Source organism: Garra rufa, chromosome 1 (genome assembly GCF_049309525.1).
Source record: "Garra rufa chromosome 1, GarRuf1.0, whole genome shotgun sequence".
NCBI classification, from domain to species: Eukaryota; Metazoa; Chordata; class Actinopteri; order Cypriniformes; family Cyprinidae; genus Garra; species Garra rufa.
Window position 1 is genome coordinate 59,097,333 of NC_133361.1, and position 21,394 is coordinate 59,118,726.

Sequence of the window (21,394 nt, forward strand, 5' to 3'; positions counted from 1 at the left end):
AACCTTTCTGTTTCACAAAAGGTTCTTCATGGCAAAAGAAGCTTCTTCAGATTATAAAAAGGTAAGAACGAGACTGAATGATTCTTTGTGGAACCAAAAATGGTTCTTCTATGGCATCGCTTGAAGAATCTTTTAATACATCTTTATTTTTAAGAGTGTACTTTTAAAAAAGCATGTGATTGCCTTAAAAAAGGGTGAAATAGGAACAGCATGCTGTACTGACAAATGCTTAGTTAGTATAGTTCACTTACATGAGAGTTCTAGTAACTACAAAAAATATCTGTAGATTTTACATTACACTTGACTTAGTATAGCTACTTAGAATTATATTAACTGCCAGTTTTATTCACTGTCTACAACAAAAAGAGCAAATACAGTTGTTATTGTTGTGTTTTGCATGCTGAATGTAAAAGTCTGTGTGTGACTCAAGCATGGTCAATTGATATCAAAAAGATACTAGAAAGATTATATAAACCCTATTAAAAGCTTATAACAATGTGTTTATGACCAGTGATGGGAAGGCAACTTTGGAAAAGTAATTGGTTACAGATTACAAGTTACCTTATTTAAAACTACAGTAATGTAATTGATTACATTTGGTACCTTTTTGATTACTTTTCTACATTTCTAATGAATGTTTTTAACTGTTAACCATTTTAAAGCATTTTAAGCCTACATAGTACATATCAATGCAGTTTCCAACAGAAATGAACACAGCAAGTACTTGTAACAATGATTACTGTCAGACTTTCAAAATCCTTCATCACTTTAATTAAGATTATAATAATTAAAGCACAGCCACCAACACCTTTTTTTTTTTTTTTTAACTTTGAGAGCTTTCTGATGTTAAATACAGATTTGAAATTAATTATTTTTGAAATAAAATACTTGCAATGGTATGACAGGAAACACTGGCATCTAACAATAACTTGGGGAAATAAATCTAAACCCAAATAGGTAATAAAAGAGTTATCAAATTAGCAGGTGTTCTATTCTGTGTCCTAATCTCCTGAAACATTGATGTGTCATATAACTATACACCCCAACACTGTTTATGACAAATGTAAGCAATAAAATTGTAATAAAAAATATCATTAATAGACATTAAAAACACACTAGTTAGTTAATGATTTAATTAGAAGTTAGCTCATCTTTTAGAAACATTTATTACTTTAGAAACCTATTTATTGCTTCCTTTTCTTTGAAACCATAAAACTGATTTCATGTTGCATGATTGCATCAATAGGAAGAAAATTCCAACAAAATGTGACCATGGACCACAAAACCAGTCTTAAGTAACACAGGTATATTTGTTGCAATAGCCAAAAATACATTGCATGGGACAAAATTTTATGCTAAATTGATTAGGATATTACGTAAAGATCATGTTCCATGAAGATATTTTGTAAACTTATCTCCGTAAATATATCAAAACGTAACTTTTGATTAGTAATATGCATTGCTAAGAACAACTTTTGGACAACTTCAAAGGCAATTTTTTTTGCACCCTCCGATTTCAGATTTTCAAATAGTTTAAATATTATCCTATCATAACAAATCCATACATCAATGGAAAGCTTATTTATTCAGCTTTCAGATAATGTATAAATCTCATTTAAAAAAAAAATTTACGCTTATGAATTCCAAGTGCTTAACCACTAAAAGAACACTAATAACTATAATGTTGAGAAATCAATTTATGCTTATGTGATGTGTTCTCACAAAATGTTCAGTTGTTTTGACAATTCAACATTAAAGGTGTTGAGTGAAATGAGTAAATGCAACAGAAGTAGAAGTAGCTGCAGAAGTAGAGGAAATGAGTGAAAAGTCTACTAAGGGAACCTTGGGTATTAAAAGGAGTAGTTTACTTTTAGAACAAAAGTTTAGAGAAAATGTACTCGCTCCCTTGTCATTCAAGATGCTCATGTCTTTCTTTCTTTAGTCGTAAGGAAATCATGTTTTTTTGAGGAAAACATTTCAAGATTTCTCTCTATATAATGAACTTCTATTGGGCCCCCAAGTTTGAACCTCCAAAATGTAGCTTCAAATGGCTCTAACAATCACAGCCGAGGAAAGAAGGGTCTTAACTAGCAAAATGAACGGTTATTTTCTAAAAACAGTTACAATTTATATACTTTTTAACCTCAAATGCTCATCTTGTCTAGCTCTGTGTGTACTCTGTGTAGAGATTAAAAAGTATTTAAATTGTAAATGTTTTTAGAAAATAACCCATCGTTTCAGTAGATAAGACCCTTCTTCCTCGGCTGGGATCATTTAGAGCCTTTTGAAGTGGCATTTAAACTGCATTTTGGAAGTTCAAACTCGGGGGCACCATAAAGGTCCATTATATGGAGAGAAATCCTGAAATGTTTTCCTCAAAAAACATCATTTCCTTACAACTGTTTTCCTCAAAAAACATCATTTCCTTACAACTGAAGAAAGAAAGACACGTACATCTTGGATGACAAGGGGGTGAGTACATTATCTGTGAATTGTGAAAAGTTAACTACTCCTTTAAGACTTGTATGGCTTAATTAACATAAATGATGTCTTATACTGAAATATGTAGTAGAAAACCTATGAAAGATTTTGGACTATGGAGGATGCCTATATTTTGATGAGGTGGCACTATCTGTTGCTATTTTTCTCAACTCGGAATATAAAAAATAAAGATACAATTCCTCATTGTGCAGCTTTTGGTTTTAATTTTAAGTCAAAGAGCAACAAGAGAAGCCATTAGGGGCGTTTAGGCTTCTTGTTTGAAAAAATCAATAGTACACGCATCTTTTTCAAGCCTATGTTTATATATCTGTCACTACCTTAAGGTTTTTAAGTAGCTGCGGTCATTGTATCTGTATTTTATTTTCCGAGTTGTGAATTCCTGAGATGTATCACGGTAAAAATAGCAACAGGTAGCGCCAGTAACATACAACCATTTAATGTCATCGAAATAATGGCTCCCCCCAAGTCCAAAATATAAAACAATGTGGATTTTTTTAAAATAACTTTAAACTTTCATTGGTTTTGTACTACATACTTCAATAAGAGACATCATTTATGTTATATTAAGCCATATAAGTGGGACTACCCAGGATTCTCTTTAAAGGAGAAGTTCACTTCCAGAACAAAAATGTACAGATAATGTACCCCCTTGTCATCCAAGATGTTCATATCTTTATTTCTGCAGTCGTAAATTATGTTTTTTTGAGAAAAACATATGAGGATTTTTTTTCCATATAGTGGACTTCTATGGTGCCCTGAGTTTGAACTTCCAAAATACAATTTAAATGCGGCTCCAAACTATTTAAATTGCTGTTGTAATCTATCCCAGCCGAGGAAGAAAGGTTTCGCTAGATAAGCCCCTTTCTCCTTGGCTAGGATCATTTACAACCGCATTTGTGATAGTTTGAAGCCGCATTTAAACTGCATTTTGGAAGTTCAAACTCGGGGGACCATGGAAGTCCACTATATGGAGAAAAATCCTAAAAATGTTTTCCTCAAAAAACATAATTTCTTTAAGACTGGATAAAGAAGGACTTGAACATCTTGGATGACAAGTGGGTAAATACATTATCTGTGAATTTTGGTCTGGAAGTGAACTTCTCCTTTAAGAATTGATCCTTCGCAAAACAGCTTGATTGACAAGCGATCTGACCAATCATAATGCAGAATCTGCCATTTTGTCCGTAAAACAAATCAGACAGGAGAACAGATCAAAGAAGAAACCTTGAAACACTACTTGCTGATACTTGCTGACCTTGTAAAGTGTTCCCAGAAGGTGCTCTTTGGTTGGGTTTGAGACAAATAATGCAAAAAAAAAAAAGACAAATCCAAGGCACTTAAAAAGCCTTTATTTACATTCTGGCCATCTCAATACACATAAAAAAATTAAAACTCTCCACACTGATGCATTTCGGCCTTCAGCCTTCTTCAGAGTGTGTCAGGTCAAACAAATGCCAGGTGTAAATGTAATTAGTCTATAATAATTTCACAAAAATGAAGTCAAATCTAATTCTTCATTCAACCCAGGAAAAATGACAGCTCTCAACTGAAATACCTAGGAGAATAGATTTAAAAAACAGTGTGTATTGACGTCTTTCACGGTAAAAACGTTCTGATTTTCATGATTATTTTGTGCTTTAAATAAGAAAAGACGATCAGTTCATGTGTCGATTGGTCTTATAAGACAATACAGTGATGTGTCACAACACATTAAAGAGCGGTATTTATGGTTTGAACATTTTAAAGCTGAGACCTTGTTTTGTAACCTCTCTGCCTTGTCTGTTGGCGTGTTGTCAGTTTCATCTTTGTTCTGCAATGTGTTTTTCACTGCCTGAGAACATGATGTTTGTCTGACACAGCAACAGAACTGTAACTAAAGAAGGTGGGTTTTTGCGAAGGGTCAATTGCACAGTCTAAAAAAAACTCTTTTTGCTATTAACAAAATGGCACTCAAACCAGTCCGTCTTAAATTGGGGTTTCTGGGTCACCAAGGAATAGCATGTGAATAGTACAGATTATTAGATTTTCACAATTAAGACATCAAGTAAAGTAAACTGTGAAAGAGTGTTTGTTAGAACCACTGTTGGATTTTCCATCAGTGTGTTAATAAGCAACTAGTCAATAGTGAGAATTGGTCCATAAAATAAAGTGTTACCCATAGATCAAGCCAACAACCAGTAACCAACCCTGGGTCTTGGAGACAATACTGCACGAATAAGCGAGAGTGAAATAACACATTCCTACCAAAATTCATCAAAATTGGAAATTTAGGTTGAAATTGACCCTCTAAGACCCTAATTGAAGCACCCACCTGGTCATGGTGTCTCATCTACAAGCAATAACGCAGTACTGTAATTTGTCCCGTCATTTTTCTGGTATAAATTGTTTGCACACTTAACATCCATAAAACATGCAGTAAATGCACCTGCAAATTTGTGCAAACAATTTTAGTATTCATTTAAGTGTGTTATGTCACTGTGTTTACACTGTGCACATAAAGCTTAACTGAGTACACACGCTCGATGAATAGCATACTTACATGCCCCAGACCTCCAGCACTTTAAAAAGTCAAGGTTGTTTCAGAAATAATTTCATGTCTGTCTCTTAAATGTATTTCAACTCCCCTCGCACCATCTCACCATGTGACCTCACCAATGTGCAGACCATCACCATAATGATAACCCGAACTGAAAGATAAGGACGCACTACAGATAAGCACATTTACTTATCCAAATTTAACACACCCACAGATATCCTATAAGATTGACTAGAGATAATTCATATCATCTCTGATCTGTAAACGCGATAAGATATCGATAAGATACAGAAACAGATCAAAGGATTTCATTCAAATCCCTATAAACCCTGTGCATTATATATTAATTTATTATGAGTGATAAGTCTGCAGACTAGGCACCGATATCCTCAAGGTTTTGGAATAAACAATGATTACTTGTCAAACCAAATCATTTTATTTTGATTATGCTTTTTACAATTTATGTTGACTCAAATCAGCTTTTCAAAAAACGAAGAAACCTCGATAGGAGCCCACCCTCCTCTGGCGTTCATAAGCTCAATAACTTCTAAAATATTACCTACTTCGAATAAGTTGATTTTCTTTTTTTTGTGCTCTTTTAAGGCAGAAATTGATGTGAATCAATGTATAATTCCAAAGAGATTAAATAAATATAAAGCTGTTAGACCAGTCTAGACTTAAAAGAGGAGCTGTACATCAGTACTATCCGTTGATAAAAGAAAGTGTGGGGCATTTTAAAAGTTATTGCCTTTATGACGCAAGTTAGCAATTCTTTTGCAAAAATGAGAGTCAACTATTATGGATTGGAGAAAAATGGACAAGGAGTGTATTCAAGGTCATATAAACAACCTGCGTTGTAAAAGAGTAAAGTGAGCAACACAATGAGATCATTTATGGGAATGTCACTGTTTGCCAAAGAGGTATTCAGAGATTGCTGAAAGGGATTTAATGCTCGTATTCTAAGAATTCTGACTGACCCGAGGGTCAAAGGTGGCTAACAAAGTCTGAGACTCACCTATAAGAAGACCTCTATCCTGCCTAGGTGTGTATTTTAGCACTTGTCGGGACACGGAAGACTGGTAAGTCATATGTTTTTATTACTTTTATCCGCTGGCTAATAACTTAAGCCTGCTTAGAGCTGAAATGACAAATGAATGGCTTGATGTTGGTAGGAATTAAGACAATTTGCAAAGCAACGATTAATCAGCATGAAACCACATTACTGGAGAGAATGCTCTTGAGGCAGATTATTAAGATTAATGACCTAATCAATACATTGTAATGCTTTAGAAGAAAACTGATTGTTGGTTTGTTGGTATTTTATTTCATTTTCCATTTATATTGAACATTGATCACATGCAATGCAAATGAAATGTACACTGTTGAATACTATTGGGGTCAATCAATGGGTTGTCATTCTTAAATAACCCATATTGTCTTTACACTTTATGGTAACACTTTAGTATGAGGAACAATTCTCACTATAGTTACGTACTAGCATGCCTATTATTAAAATATTGGCTGTTTATTAGTACTTATAAAGCACATGTTCTGCATGACAATATTCTGAATCTCAATACCTGAACTTAACAACCACCTTACACTCTTAAATATAAAAGTGCTTCACGATGCCAGAAGAACCTGTTTTGTCTAAATGGTTTCATAAACAACCTTTAACATCTGAAGAACCTTTCTGTTTCACAAAAGGGGGTTCTTTGACTGAATGGTCTTTGTGGAACCAAAATGGTTCTTCTGTGGCATTGCTGTGAAGAACCTTTTGAAGCACCTTTATTTTAAAGAGTGTACTAACTATTAACAAGCAGCAAATTAGGAGTTTATTGCGGCAAAAGCCATAGTTAATGGTTTGTTAATAGTGCGAACTGGACCTTAAAAGAAGTGTGACCTACTTTAAACGCATTAAAATGGCAACAGAGTAAATCCTGTGATGCAGCATGGTGTAAAATTAATTAATGGGACTTGTTTTTAATACAGTAGCATCTTTGGCAAAAGCTTATAAAATGGACTCACATGACTAAGGTTAAACATCCCATGATGGATGAGCTGCCAGAAAACTCTATATAAATAAACGTGTTGATTTTTCCAAATGACTGTTTATAATCTCAAACAACTGTGCTTAATTGGTGTCTGTCTCGTGACTATGTTATCAGCTTTTCAGTAAAAGATTCCACTATAATAGATATTGTCTTATTTAAAGACAAGACATTTATCAGGTATAAAAGATAAAAGGCAATCGCGCCTTTGCATGCTCTGGTGGGTAAGGCGATTAAAGTGCTATTGTGATCTGATTAGACAACAGTGTTGATACCATGATGGCAGGTGTTATAGCAGAAGCTGCTGCTATTAACAAACACGTGATTTTCTTTTGACAATGGGTGTGTCTTATGAGTGATGCTGAAGAGCATATCAGTTTGACCTCCATTGTTTGAGCCATTCAGTTTATTTCAAATTTCAATTCAGTTTTTTTTATTTGAATAGAGCTTGGAGGCAAAAAGCTAAATTGTAATTTGAATTTAAATTTAGGGATTGAGAATTAAAGCAGACTGAATTGAAAAGAAATTGCTGTACACTCTTAAAAACTAAAGGTGCTTTAAAAGGTTTTTCACAGCAAACCCATAGAAGAACCATTCAATCAAAGGTTCTTTAAAGAACCTTTGACTGAAAGGTTCTTTGTGGAACCAAAACTGGTTCTTCTATGGCATCGCTGTGAAGAACCTTTTAAAGCACCTTTATTTTTAAGAGTGTACACCACAGACTGAACAGAATTAGGCATTGCTTGGTAACTGTTTGACCTAAATTAGTATTGTCTAATTGTGTACTTAAATCAAAGTTATCTGACATTATCAAGATGAATTAGATCTGACACAGTTTAACTCTTGAGTTCTTGTCATATTTTATTACTATTTTCTAAACTATATGCAATAAACTGTGATAATGTTAGAGATGCTGACCGTGTCTGAATAAATGTTGGTTTAACTGTAATTTAGAAGACATTGGACAACACTGTGTTCATATTCTAGTGCCAAAGCTTTTGCGAATCTTAGTGATCAGAGCATATAATTTATTTGTTTTGTCTCAGTAGTAATATTGTCAATACGGGTTTATATCTAGAATGAAAACAGCCTTATTTTGTTGTCATCTAATAATCATCTTGTACGTGTTTTGTGTGGTCACATAACCCAGACAGAACGCAGGGACAATAAGGGTGAGTGCTTAGGGCATGTCAACACTTGGCCCACTTTAGGACTGCTGATTTTCAAGGAAGGTTTAAGATGCCACTCTCTTGTGGTGCTTTTAGATGTTTTTGTTTTGGAGAAAGTAGTGAAGGTCAGCCAAGACGTTCTTTAGAAAGAATTGAATGCAACAATTAGGATAACAACGGCTTTGTACACAATTTTAAGTTGGCAATGGTGTCCAACAGCTTTGCATCTTTATAGATTTGACAGATGAATACACTCTTAAAAATAAAGGTGCTTTAAAAGGTTCTTCAGAGCAATGCCATAGAAGAACCATTTTTGGTTTCACAAAGAACTAATCAGTCAAGGGTTCTTTAAAGAACAATTTCTGTCTTACCTTTTTATAATCTGAAGAACCTTCCTTCTCTTAAAGGTTCTTTATGGAACCATTTAGACAAAAAGCTTCTTCTATGGCATAGTGAAGCAACTTTATTTTTAAGAGTGTATAAGGAAGTCATATTGTCTCGTCTGGACCAAAAAAAAAATAAAATAAGTGCCAAAGGTACAAAAGACAAGAAAAGGGCAGTAGACTTTTGATTTAGCTCTACTAACACAATTACTTACTATAAAAACACTTTTAATTGGCTTCTCGTGATGTCTGTTGGTTCACATCCTCTTATAACAGCCTATATACTTTGACCCATTTCTAAATTATGCGTATATTGCGGCTATCAAATAAAAAGCTGTCATTTGTCATGTTTTATATGACAATGTTTTCTCATATATTATTACCCACTTGGTCAAACTCCGGTTATGGTTTGTGCCAAACAGCATGGCAGTGTGCATGATAGATCAGGCAAACTACTGTCATTGTCATAACAGCTCAAAGAACAGTCAAAAAAGCATTTTTTTTTTACAAAGTTTAACTCATGATTGCTCACTAACAGTGTGGTGATTAGCTTAAGAGAGCAAAATTCAGGAGATAACAAACAACTTTGACTTTTACCCTATTCTACCCTGCTGAAAAAAATAGAAACTGAATTCTGATTCTACAAAACCATTACAAACCAACTTTTAACCATTAAAAAATGGTTTTCTGTAGTGTGTTTGGGACATATTCCATTAGGATTTAGTAGTTTTAACAAACCACTAGTAGAAACACACAGGCTCCAGTTTCCATTAAAACCGATACAAATCCCATTATAAGCACACTGTAAAAAGTTTTCACCAGTTTCAACTTAAAAAAGTAAGTTTAGCAGCTGCCTTAAGATTTTAAGTTAAATCAACTTAAGTCATTTAAGCTGATTTAATTAAAAAACTTAAGGCAGCTGCTGAACTTAACCTAAGTTGAATCTGGTGAAAACTTTTTACAGTGCAGTAAAAGCATTACAAATGGTGTCCATTTTTTATTTTAGAGTAGATATAATAAAAATAAAATAATTGGTTATAATTTGTTAAAATAATAATGTAACAAATGTATTTAGAATTATTATTTTAATAATAAAAGAATTTCAATGATTGTAAATGTTAAATAGCATTACTACTCGTAAAAATAAAGGTGCTTTCACAGCGATGTCAGAGAAGAACCACTTTTGGTTCCACAAAGAACCATTCAGTCAAAAATTTCTTTAAAGAACCATCTCTTTCTTACCTTTTTATAATCTGAAGAACCTTCTTTCTCCACAAAGAACCTTTTGTGAAACAGAAAGGTTCTTCAGATGTTAAAGGTTCTTTATGGAACCATTTAGACAAAAAGGTTCTTCTATGGCATTGTGAAGCACCTTTATTATTCAAGAGTGCATGCTGATCTTACTTAGATTTTTTTGTCTCGTTTCCAGGCAAAATACCTAAAGATTCTTGTGGAAATTAAGTGTGTTTTTGCTTGGAACAAGCTAAATAATCTGTCAACGGGGTAAGAAAAACAATTTAGTTTTCTGTTTGAAATAAGCAAAAACTAATTGAATTTTGATTGTTGAAATCCTTCTTGATTTAAGAATTTTTAGATATTTTGGCTGGAAATCTAAATAAGAAAAGCATTTTTTTGCAGTTTTTGGCCAATTCGTTGCACTTAATTTTATTAGGCACTGCTGCTATTCTCACTTTTAGTACTTGAGGTCTTAATACTAACATTCTGAAGTAATGTTTAGGACAAACAATCTTTCCCAAGTAACACATTCAATGTGGAGCCATAGAGACCCCTGGAGACTAACTGAAGAATAGCATGTTACATGCAAGAGTAAACAAGACCTGACAATCCTGTACAACTGTACAACTGTCCAATTATTAAGACTCATTCTTCTGAAAATATTTTAATGTAAACCTTTTGAAGTTTTAAACTATAAATCTTACAGAAAGTCAGATTATCTACTGATAAGGAAACACAAAGTTTGACCAACCTAAGCAAAAAAGATATCAGCGCGAATGAACACATGAACAGGTAAGAATAATTTACTATAAAAAATAATAATGATCAGATTGGAATAAAGCTTGCTAGTGAATAAAATGAAGCCAGCAAGTCAAATTATGGTTCCTCTGGTGTGTTTACTACCTGTGTGAGAATAAAGAACAGTTAACAAAATATTAATATTATTATATAAACTCTTATATAGATTTTCTCTAGAACTTAGTGTTACCTTTTTGAAGAGCTTGAGGCCAAAGTAATTAGTCGCCATGTTCTTCAGTTTGGTTGCACCACCTACTTTGCATCGCACATATCCATACAGGTTAGCCCACTGCAGCAAAACTCCCATTATCACGACGGCCTGCGTGCGCACACACACACACACACGCACACATGCACACACCAGGATGTTAACAGCTCACAGCACAGATGTTTTATACAGCATTTGAGAGAATGGCAAAACTCACCAACCACTTTATGTTGAAGGAAAAAAGTGAGCTAAACATAAAGAAAATCCAAAACATTGGACACATGATCAGACCAATCCAGAAAATCCGTGAATCTGAGTTTGAGACCACATTTTTTCTGGTTTGCTGTAAGGAAACAGATCAAATGAATATATCTCATTATTCATTCTCCTTTACATATAGTTTCACATGTGTATGTTGTTATTTTTTTTTTTCTGTGGAACACAAAAGGAAAGATTTTAAAGAATCTTAACACAGCTTCTTCATAAAATGATCATTCTTAATCACTGAATAAAGAATAAAAATTGAGACATGCAGTGAAGGACATTTTTACTGTTTTATTATGTACAGTAAACATGTATGACAGCTTCTGTTGTTCACACAAAGCTATCATGTGACAGAAGTCTTTATTTTTTGGTTTGGTGCTTAACAGTCCTGATTCCACAAAATTGTCCTTTAGTGTTCCAGGAAGTCAATATGAGGGTTAGAGTAAATGATGACAGAATTTCAAGTTTATATTCTTTTAATATTTGAACACCGTGACTTAAAAGAGGAAATTTCACTCTTTACAATAATTGCACAACTGAAAGTGTTATGCATTCACTAACAGTGACAAAACACGATCATTAAACTTTGATCGAACTGCGATAAAAGTTAGCTGTGGCTATAAATTAAAGTTGTACATTACCTCAGTATTGTTAGACGCAATCATAAACATGATTTTTATTATATGGTCGCTTTCCACAGTTGCAAATATTTTTAATGTCTTGCAGTATTGTGAAGTTGTGGGTGGTGAGACTCACTGATCTGGATTCGAACATCCAATGACTGTGACCGTTTGCATCAACCTGATTCCACCATCTCAAGCCCACCAATAATCGCCCGGTCACATTCTTATATTAAAAAGCAAACAAAAAAACATAGGAAACCACACAGAAACATTCAGAAATGTGCCACATAAAAGAGCTGATTTAATATACGTTCTAGAAAGAGAAGAAACTGTCTTTCTTATTCTATAATTTGGTGTAAAAAAAGTATTTAAATGAGCAAACATATTAGACGAGACATGTCCATGCCGACAATAGCCAAAAAAGTTATTTTGAATAATTCTTACAAAGACAAACATTTCAAATTTAAAATAAGACCAGAATACGCAATAAGATTTCTTGTTGACTCCATGCTCACCTTTACTGTCCAGAAGTCACATGACAGAAGTAAAATGATGGTGACCATGTTGGCGATAAAACTTCGGCTGAGAAACTCACAAAAAAGGTAGATCAGGATGGCACTTGTGCGGAAAAAAAGATGAAAGAAACAGGCCAAAGGATGTCTGAGAAGAATACATTATTATTATCATCTGAAAAAATTATTACTACACACAAAAAACACAATAGCAAAGCGCATTAGACTGCTCAGTGTAATATTAGACCTAGATTAGCACAATTTCCAATGTCATGCCTGCTGAGCTAAAACCAGCCTAGGCTGGTTGGCTGGTCCTAGCTGGTTTAAGCTGGAAGTAGCTGGTTTTAGCTGGTCTCTCAGCCTGGTCAGGTTGGAAAAGTGGCCAAAACCCCTCTAAAACCAGCCTGCTGACCAGCTAAAACCAGGCTGGTTGACCAGCTATTTTCACCAGGGATTTAATGTCAAATCCAACTCACTTGATTTTGGATTTCTTCTCTGCAAATGCATTTTCATCCTCATGGAATAATGGCACTTCACTCACAGAGTCCTTCAAAACAAATACTTTATCAGTTTATGTTTTAACACTAAAACATTCAAAGTGATCCTGAATTATGTGTATAATGCAACCGTTTTGTAGTTACTGTTCTTTCATCCACAAGTCATGCAAAGAGCTGCACTTAATAAACATGACTGAAGACGCAAAACTCTACACGTCGTCAGTGAAGGATCTTTCATAATAATTTTTTAAAGGAAATATAGTTGACAACTCACCTGTCTGTTCATGTTGGCGCAGGTAGTCTTATTTCCTGCTGACGTGTATGTAAACACACGTGCCCACTCTATGAGAATCAACAGTTATTAATATTGTATTTCAGTTGTCTTCCTTCAGGGGGCGCATGGTGGCTCAAACAATGATTGCTAACATGCTAACGCCGTCTAGATGCTGCTGGGTATCAGCACCGGTCCAGCTCAGATAGCCTACAAATAAAAGTGACTAGCTGTTATGAAACTAGAGTAAAAGGACAACCAAGACCAAGATGAAAATAGTTTTTTAGTGCTGAGCAAAAGCCAGTTTGTTCCCCCCCATATGTATAATTGTAGCATATGTGCCAGTCCATCAAGGTACTGTTTTTGTTTACATCATTTTTTTAATGATGATTTAGATGAGTAAAAATTACTGCCTTGTTTTCAGGAAAAAACGAAGTCAAAATTAAGTGCATTTTGCCCGAAACAAGTAAAATAATCTGCCAATGGGGTAAGAAACATCATCTTGTTTTCAGTTTGAAATAAGATTTTTTTGCTGACCCCATTGCCAGAATGTTTTGCTTGTTCCAAGCAAAAACTCACTTAATTTTTTTTTTTTTTTTTCGTAAACAAGAAAATAATTTTTACTTGTCTTGTCCTTCTTGATTGAAGAAGGTTTGGATATTTCGGCTGGAAACAAGACAAAAAATCTAAGTAAGAAAAGCATTTTTGTTTGGCAGTGATGTTATGAGTTTGTAGCTAACAGCACCTTTTAATACCACTATATACACTTTAGTAACAAGGTATTCTGCCAAAATGGCACAACTATATTTAAGAAGAAATATGAGGGAGAGACAGAGAGGAAGGTAATATAACAATTCACATTTTCCCCTATCCTGTCTTTTTCATGAAAGTACGCAAAAGAGTGTCAACAGTTGGCCTATTAAGTATTTTACAGTGGTTTTAATGCATGCCTTTATTGTCACCGTAGTAGATGTTTTACCGACAAAATAGCTCTTGTGAATTTTTCACTAAGTTATAGCGTGAGCTCTCATGTGACAGTCGTACCGTTAGAGACTGACCAAAGGTCACTCTGTTTTTCTTCTACTCATTCCTTTCGCCATGGCTCTTCGACATGACGTCTTGCTTTTTCTTTGCGTTTTACCTTTTGCTAACGCACTCTACAAGCAATGGATTCCAGACACCAATTTTGAAAACGCTACCAACTGGGATAAAGGCTCGGTGCCCTGCGGTAATGACCAAGTTGTGTTTTCAGCTCAGCGGAAAGTATCAGTGTATGTAGAAACGGCTCACACTATCACTGGAATGAGCTTGCCAGTGGATGGAGAACTGATTCTGGCATCTGGCGCCGGGTTTACTGTAAGAGAAGGTGGAGATCCTGGTTGTGGATCTGGGGTCACGGCTAACTTTAAAGACTCTGAATCACTGAAATGGTTCGACCCATCGCTGTGGGTGGCTGCGACCACTATGGATGACCTGCACAGTGGTACATATCAGTTTTCAGTCCACGAGGAGAGTGTCCCGTGCCAGTATGACGACGTAGTTTTTCGAGAGACCACCTCATTCCGCGTGGACGTTTCATCTGGTCATGACGTGCCTGTGAAGAGTGTGTCTGTACTTGGGAAAAAGTTCACTAGCAGCTCTGAGTTTTCTCAGTACCTGTCATCTGAGTCTGGCAAGCTGCAGTTCCATGGCTCCTCGTCCCTTAAAGTTGGAGGTTCGGGCTGTGAGGATATCACGGGGTGCATCTGTGATAACTCTGGAAATCGAGACAAGATCTGTTCAAATGTAAAATGCGATTCTTTGGAGTGCAAAAAACCCCTGCACCCGGTGGGACATTGCTGCGATGTTTGTGGTGCCATTGTGGACGTTCAGTTCTCTTCGAAATTCAACTTCGAGTCGTATCGCCAACGGCTGCAGCACCTCTTTCTCAGCCAGCCTAAATATGAATCTATACAGATGGCCTTGTCGAAAGTGTCAAAAGAGCAGAGGCTGCTACGAGTGATTCCTTTCGGAGCCACTCAGGAGATTCAGGTCTTGCTTCTGGAAAAGAAAACAAGTCAGGAAGCTGGGAAGATGGCCGAAGCTCTCGCTCGTGACATAGTGCAGGATGTACACAACCATGGCTTGAACTTTGGCACCACCAGTGCAGAGTTCCAGGCGTCATCAGGGGCGAGCAGCAGCGAAGCGGCTGGAAACAGTACTGGGGTAGTTGTGGGTGCAGTGCTGGGCTCCTTGCTTGGAGTGGGTTTACTTGCAGTTGTTGTTGTGCTTTACCATCGTGGCATCGTTAGGATACCCAAAATGCCTAGCATCCCTTCATTCAGCAAATGGAAGAACAATAGCGACATTGGGGAGCTCGGTGGCCCTTTGGACCATGGCTTTGACAACCCCATTTTTGACAAACCAACAATGATGCCTGAGGAACCAGGACTGTACGGGACAGAGATGACAAGCACGATAACCCTAACTAAGTCAGGGGTGCATTTCGTAAATCCTGTTTATGATGAAACTGAGCTTAATGCATGAAAGGTGTAGTATCAGCTGATCTGATGGGGGATGTGATGACAAAACGAAACAAATAAAATCTAGAGCTAACACTGTGTAAAAATACTTGATGAATTAATCACAAAATGACACATGAATTGAAAATGCTGAATTTCATGTCACATAATCATATTTCTCTGAATAAAAAACTTAAAGCATGAATATTTGAGATTTTTTGTCTAGATTAGGTTAGGTTTTGTACATTAAGGCCCGGTTTCGCAGACAAGGCTTAAGCCTAGTCCTAGACTAAAATGTAAGTCTGAGTTGTTTCAACTGAAATAAAATTGCACTGATTGATTTTAAAATATATCAGTGCCTTTGTTTTGTCTCAAGATGCACACCAGTAATGTTTTTTTCTAAGCATGTTTATAAAAATTACTTAAATGTCCTAATTGAACTATGGTCTAATACTGGCTTAGTCTAAGCCCTGTCTGGGAAACCGGGCCTCAGAGTTCAAATTCAACGAGTTTAACGCAAACATGCATTTGATGAATAAATAAATAATACGACGTGCAAATGCCAGTCTTCCCCATGTGAAGTTTGTTGTCAAAACATTCAGCTTCCAAATATCAAAGAAATCTTTCCACGGTAACAAACAAGTACAATAAGTAAACCTCAGATTTGAAGATTACAACTTCAAAGTGTAATGCCGGACTCTTGGCATGTTGTTAGATAGCAAAACTGACTCTGCTTTTTGACAAATACTTTATTATTAACCTTTAAAAATAAAGATTCTCCAATAGTACTTCACTTTGAAGCTCTTTGGGCTTCTTGAGTTGCTAAATGTCTTTGGATACTAAAAAAGATTCTTGATGTTATATTACAGGTTCTTTAGTTCAGGGTTTTGGCTTTTTAAAGAAGTTTCCTGATCTTGTGGATCTTGAGTATGTCTCTTTGATTTGACAATCAGTTTATGAAGTGGCCTCCTAATGAGCTGATGATCTGGATCTGCTCTGTTAAATGAGTTAGACATAAAGATACAAAATGTGCAGGACCAGGGCTGAAAATCTATGTAGTTCTAAATGGTGACGTCTAATTGGCTGTAATGCGGTCAGCAGAACTTCTATATTGCTAAACTGCTGTACTGACATGTGAGAAGGCATAATGAGTTATATACATTCCCTCATGACCTTGCTATCTTTCATCTTGAGGATGTGCACGTAGCTTTGTGTCTTCTGGTTAGTTCTGAAAAATCATACAGGATCTTTGTCCTATGATGTCAGGCAGGATATTTAGCATAAGTATCGTCATATCCTATGGAATTCCTGAGGGTGTTGTTTATAACATCTTTGAACAGCCCAGATGTAAGATGTAAGACATCACACGTACACAAAAGTTTTCCGACCCCTATCTAATGCAGTTAGCGCAAGGTGAGGCAGTGCAAAAGTAGATGCAGTACTTCCCTTACCAAAAATAAGTATAGTTCAAGTTTATTTTATTAAGTATACTTGAGTAAAGTTCAAGTATATTTTTAAGTATACTTTATGTCGTAAGTATACAAATGTCAGTGTACTAGTAGTATAGTTTTAAGAGTACTATTTCAATACTCCTTGGGACTAAATTGGCTGTAAACTTTGAGTACACAACTAGTTTACATCTATGTTTTCAGTTTGTACTGAAAGTATCCTAAAAGCGAATTTATCGGTATACTGATAGTTTACTAATTAAATCAATTTTATGCATGTTTAGTACACTTTGAAGTCTCAGTAAACTACTAGTTTAGTAATTTTGTACTGCAAGTATTCTCATAAGTTTTCTTTAAGTTAACTTTACATCATACTTTAAGTATACAACCATGTCCCTATTAATTATTAAGTAATCATTTGTATATATCTGAACATACAAAATATCAAAAGAAAGAACAGGCTTGTAAACAAAATAATAATAAAGGATAATCAAACACTTACAGAAAAACCACATGAATTTCACATGTGCAAAAACACATGTGGCCACATATACATGTGATTCTGCACATGTGAAATTTCACATTTAAAAACATTTGAAAATCACATGCAATCCCAAGTGTATAACAATGAAAACACAGATTATTATATAGCTCAAATATAGTTAGCCTTTTTCTAAGTATAAGTCAAGCATACTTAAATGTCATTTTAAGTATTTTTCATACATACGGAAGTTCATAAAAAGTTGACTGAAAGTATACTTTCCTATTTTTTAGTTTAAAAGAAGTATACTAATAGCACACTTGAATAAACTTCTTTTTCGTAAGGGTTCCCAAGACCATTTTTTCTCTTTAAAGGTCAACACGTTAATTAAAACAAATGATCAGACACACAAAAAAACGTAAGATTATGATTTTAATAGTTACATACCAACAAATATCATTATGAATAAACTTGATGTATGCATTATAAAACATGGCTGTTAATGCTGTTTGCGTTCATAAATATTGATGGAAGACTTCATCTAAAAACTCAAGCACAGGCTGTACTGTAGACCTGTGCATGAACCATACTGTTGACTGACAATATACTTCAGTTCAACCAGAAACTACTGTTGTGATAAATAAAATGACTAAGCGATAATGAGCGCTACGCTCTGCAAGTTAAAGCTCCAGGATCAACAAAGGGTTCTCTGTGTACGCTAACTCAACCGTGCGTCACACAACTCATCTAATTGCTCATGTTTCAAAAAACGCATTATGGCCAGATACATGTAAACATTATGTGTAACATAATGTGAGGGTGCTCTTATCGTACATACAGTCCCCACAACAGCAACGCTGACATCAGACTTACTGTACATTTCAGCATTTACGGCTCACATTTCAGCTGCCCAACAACTAGCAAAAGCTGCTATTGCCTACATTATGTATCCCAATTTGTGTAGTAACAAGAACAGCAACTGTACAATTACAATGTTGTGTAGCAATAATATTATATACACAAGTTATGTCTTAAATGACATTTGTCTAGAAATGCGCAGGCACAAAAGCACAGGCACTGAGATATACGCCCCATGGGGGCAGAAATTAAGGTTTAGAGTGTGTGTAATGAGACGTGACCTCATTTTCACTCTCTGCATTTGCCACATGACTTGTGATAACCATTAAATTTGAACTGAATTACCATTTTTATGCATATTGTGTTGTTTGTGTTGCTGGAAGAGGTAACATAGTCAGCTATTAGAGAGGTGATATTTCGGCTACTTCAACATTTGTCCTCTATAAATCTCTACTATAAAAATTGTATTATGTTATTACAAGAGTTATTACTTTATTATTACGAGTTATTCCGTTATTACTTCACCCCACGGGTTCTTTTCAGTTCATGATTTCCACAATTAAACACACCTGAGTCAGCTAATTAAGCTCACTAGAAACTTCCAGACACGTGTGTTGGAGGAAATAAATTGTGCAGGAAAGTGGCTGTTAAGGAGCAAGATCATACACTCCTGATTTAGGTTTCTGTTTCTTTAGCATATCTGGTGCATTGGCCTTATAAGTAACTGTTGCCAGTTCTGTAAACTTTTGCTTATTCCTCAACATTCACTGAGGTAAAAACAGACATTAAAGAGTTAGCTCACCCAAAAATGAAAATTAGATCATTATTTAATCACCCTCCAGGGATCCTAGGTGTATATGACTTTCTTCTTTCAGTCTGAGTTATATGAAAAATGATCCTGATTTTCCAAGCTTTAGAATTGCATGGGTATTTCTCTTCATCAGAGACAAAACAAAACAAGTCCAAAAAGCCACCCGGGCAGATAACGTAGAACGTCGGCATTGCACATATGCTGCTCAGAAGTGACAAGCACAGATGTGCCAAGAAGAGACCAAAACAAAACACCAGTCATTGATTAGATGTACATAACGAGTGCATCTGCCCAGAGCACCTTCCGTTTAGGACCAGTTGCTACAAGCTAGATTAAAGTGATTATAACGTTTTAAATATGGATATTTCGGACTTGAGAATTTGTAATGTTAAAATAGTAAAGGTAAATTCAATGTAACGATGTCTTACGCGGTTGGTATGTCTAAATAATTTATTTATTTCCCCTTGTTGTTGTTCCTTTGTTTTTTTGTTTTTATTTGTTCTTTTTATTATTCAGGTTCTGTAAGCATTATAAAAATGTATCCTGAAACGTATAGGAAGTCAGCTGAAATGAATGTAACTCTTTTCTTGTTTTTGTGAATTTTGTATTGTATCTTTTGACTCCCTTGACATAAAAAATTACATTTAAAAAAATAAATATGGATATATCATAAATTCGCATTAATTCATTACAGGAGGACTTTATTTGCCCTCCGGAGCCATGAAAGGCACTTTTTTATTAGGGATGGATGCACTTTATTGGACTTGTTTGGACTGATGAAGAGAAACAATAATTCTTAAGTTTGGAAATGCCAGGGTATTTTTAAATATAACTCCGACTGGATTTGTCTGAAATAAGGAAGTCATATACACCTAGGATGCCTGGAGGGTGAGTAAATAATGGGCTAATTTTCATTTTTGAGTGAACTGTCCCATTAAGGGCAGAGCCTCACAGCTCAGTGTCTTCTATACAGCCTGGGTCCTCAATGGTCTCCAATCGGCGCTGACAGGTGTCTATGATCTTCTTGCGGGGCCCCAAGGGGATGTGAATGCTCTTGAGGTCATCATCTGAGCATAGCAACAGGGCATCCAGGTCGATCTTTTCTCTTTTGAAGATAGGAATGAACTCGTTCATGCTTTGCGTAGCTAGAAACACTTCCAGAGGGCTAGTGTCAGACTCATCGTCGTCATCCAACCCCAACTCAACCTCTTCCCATGGCAGCTCTTGCACGTTCCTCTCTTGCAGGGTGCGGGCGCTTCCGATGCTATCGTCATCCAGATTGGGCACACGATGCATCCGGCTGTGGAGACGGACGTTATCGACTCGTTCGCTGCCTGCTAGGCTGCCTTCATCTCTGCTACCTATGCCAAAAAGTCCACCGCTCACATAGTTGCGCCGGAAAACCATGGTCCCCAGGCCGGGACGGTTAAAGAGCGAGTCGTGACCCGAATCTGTGCTGATCTCTGAGTAGTCCACATCATGACCGTGCAGGTCGGGTTCGCTGATGGCACGTGAGACAGCATCCTCGTTGTCACTAGGGAACATGTCACGTATGTTGCGACGAGACCTGTCCTTAGGGTTGACGTACGTACCCTGCTTCAGAAACATGACGTCGTTGCCTAGTTGTAGGCCAGATAAAGAGCGGACACTCTTCCTGCCATCTTCGTAAATCTTGAACGTCCCGTCACCTTGCTTCTTCTTCTCAAGCTTCTTCTGGATCTTCGTTTTGCCCCTGGCTGTGGCGTGGAGAGTAGCCTAGAGTGAAACAAATGGTACAAGTGTATAAAAATCAGCTTTAGTGAATGTGGTAGAGCAGGGGTTCTCAACTCTGGCCCGTGAGATCCATTTTGCCTTAGAATTCAGCTCCAACCCGAAATCAAACACACTTGAACAAGTTAATCAAGGTCTTTAGGATCACTAGAAAGTAACAGGCAGGTGAGTTTGATCACGGGTGAAGCCAAACTGGATTTTGCAGACCAGAGTTGAGAACAGATGTTGTAGAGCAAGTGGAGAAAATCTGACCTGGGAGTATGGCACATTAGTGGCAGTGTTAAAGTGGCGTAACTTGCGGCTCAAAGTGCTGCTGGCGTAGCTGGAGAAGCTCATGGCATCAGACACTGATGGTTCCGTTGCCTCTCTCTGAAATTTACGCTCCATGCGCCGCCGGTGCTTCTGCTGCATTTTAAGACATTCCTTGATGCGGCGTTCAGCATCACGGAAAGCCCGGTCTTTGAGTTTGCTTACT

The 21,394-nt window shown here is 36.2% G+C and overlaps 3 protein-coding genes across 3 annotated transcripts in view; 1 reads left to right on the forward strand and 2 right to left on the reverse strand.

Moving 5' to 3' along the window:
* Positions 1-10,525: 10,525 nt before the first annotated feature.
* LOC141325474 (Golgi apparatus membrane protein TVP23 homolog B-like) lies at positions 10,526-13,093 on the reverse strand. The gene is made up of 7 exons (XM_073834184.1): positions 13,054-13,093; positions 12,759-12,829; positions 12,286-12,430; positions 11,904-11,993; positions 11,101-11,226; positions 10,866-10,994; positions 10,526-10,780 (listed from the first exon to the last, which is right to left on the reverse strand). The coding sequence occupies exons 1-7, from the start codon at positions 13,063-13,065 to the stop codon at positions 10,754-10,756; spliced, it is 600 nt and encodes a 199-aa protein (XP_073690285.1). The 5' UTR covers positions 13,066-13,093; the 3' UTR covers positions 10,526-10,753.
* Positions 13,094-14,113: 1,020 nt separating this feature from the next.
* LOC141325478 (protein amnionless-like) lies at positions 14,114-15,756 on the forward strand. Its single transcript, XM_073834198.1, has one exon. The coding sequence runs from the start codon at positions 14,149-14,151 to the stop codon at positions 15,574-15,576; it is 1,428 nt and encodes a 475-aa protein (XP_073690299.1). The 5' UTR covers positions 14,114-14,148; the 3' UTR covers positions 15,577-15,756.
* A 4,266-nt stretch (positions 15,757-20,022) lies between these two features.
* Positions 20,023-21,394, reverse strand: part of LOC141317960 (pre-mRNA splicing regulator USH1G-like) — a 28,467-nt gene continuing 27,095 nt past the window's right edge. Inside the window, exons 4-5 of the mRNA XM_073833170.1 lie at positions 21,172-21,392; positions 20,023-20,904 (exon numbers count right to left, since the gene is read on the reverse strand). Of these exons, the coding sequence (XP_073689271.1) occupies positions 20,098-20,904; positions 21,172-21,392 (1,028 nt within the window). The 3' untranslated portion in view covers positions 20,023-20,097. The remainder of the gene's footprint in view (positions 20,905-21,171; positions 21,393-21,394) is intronic.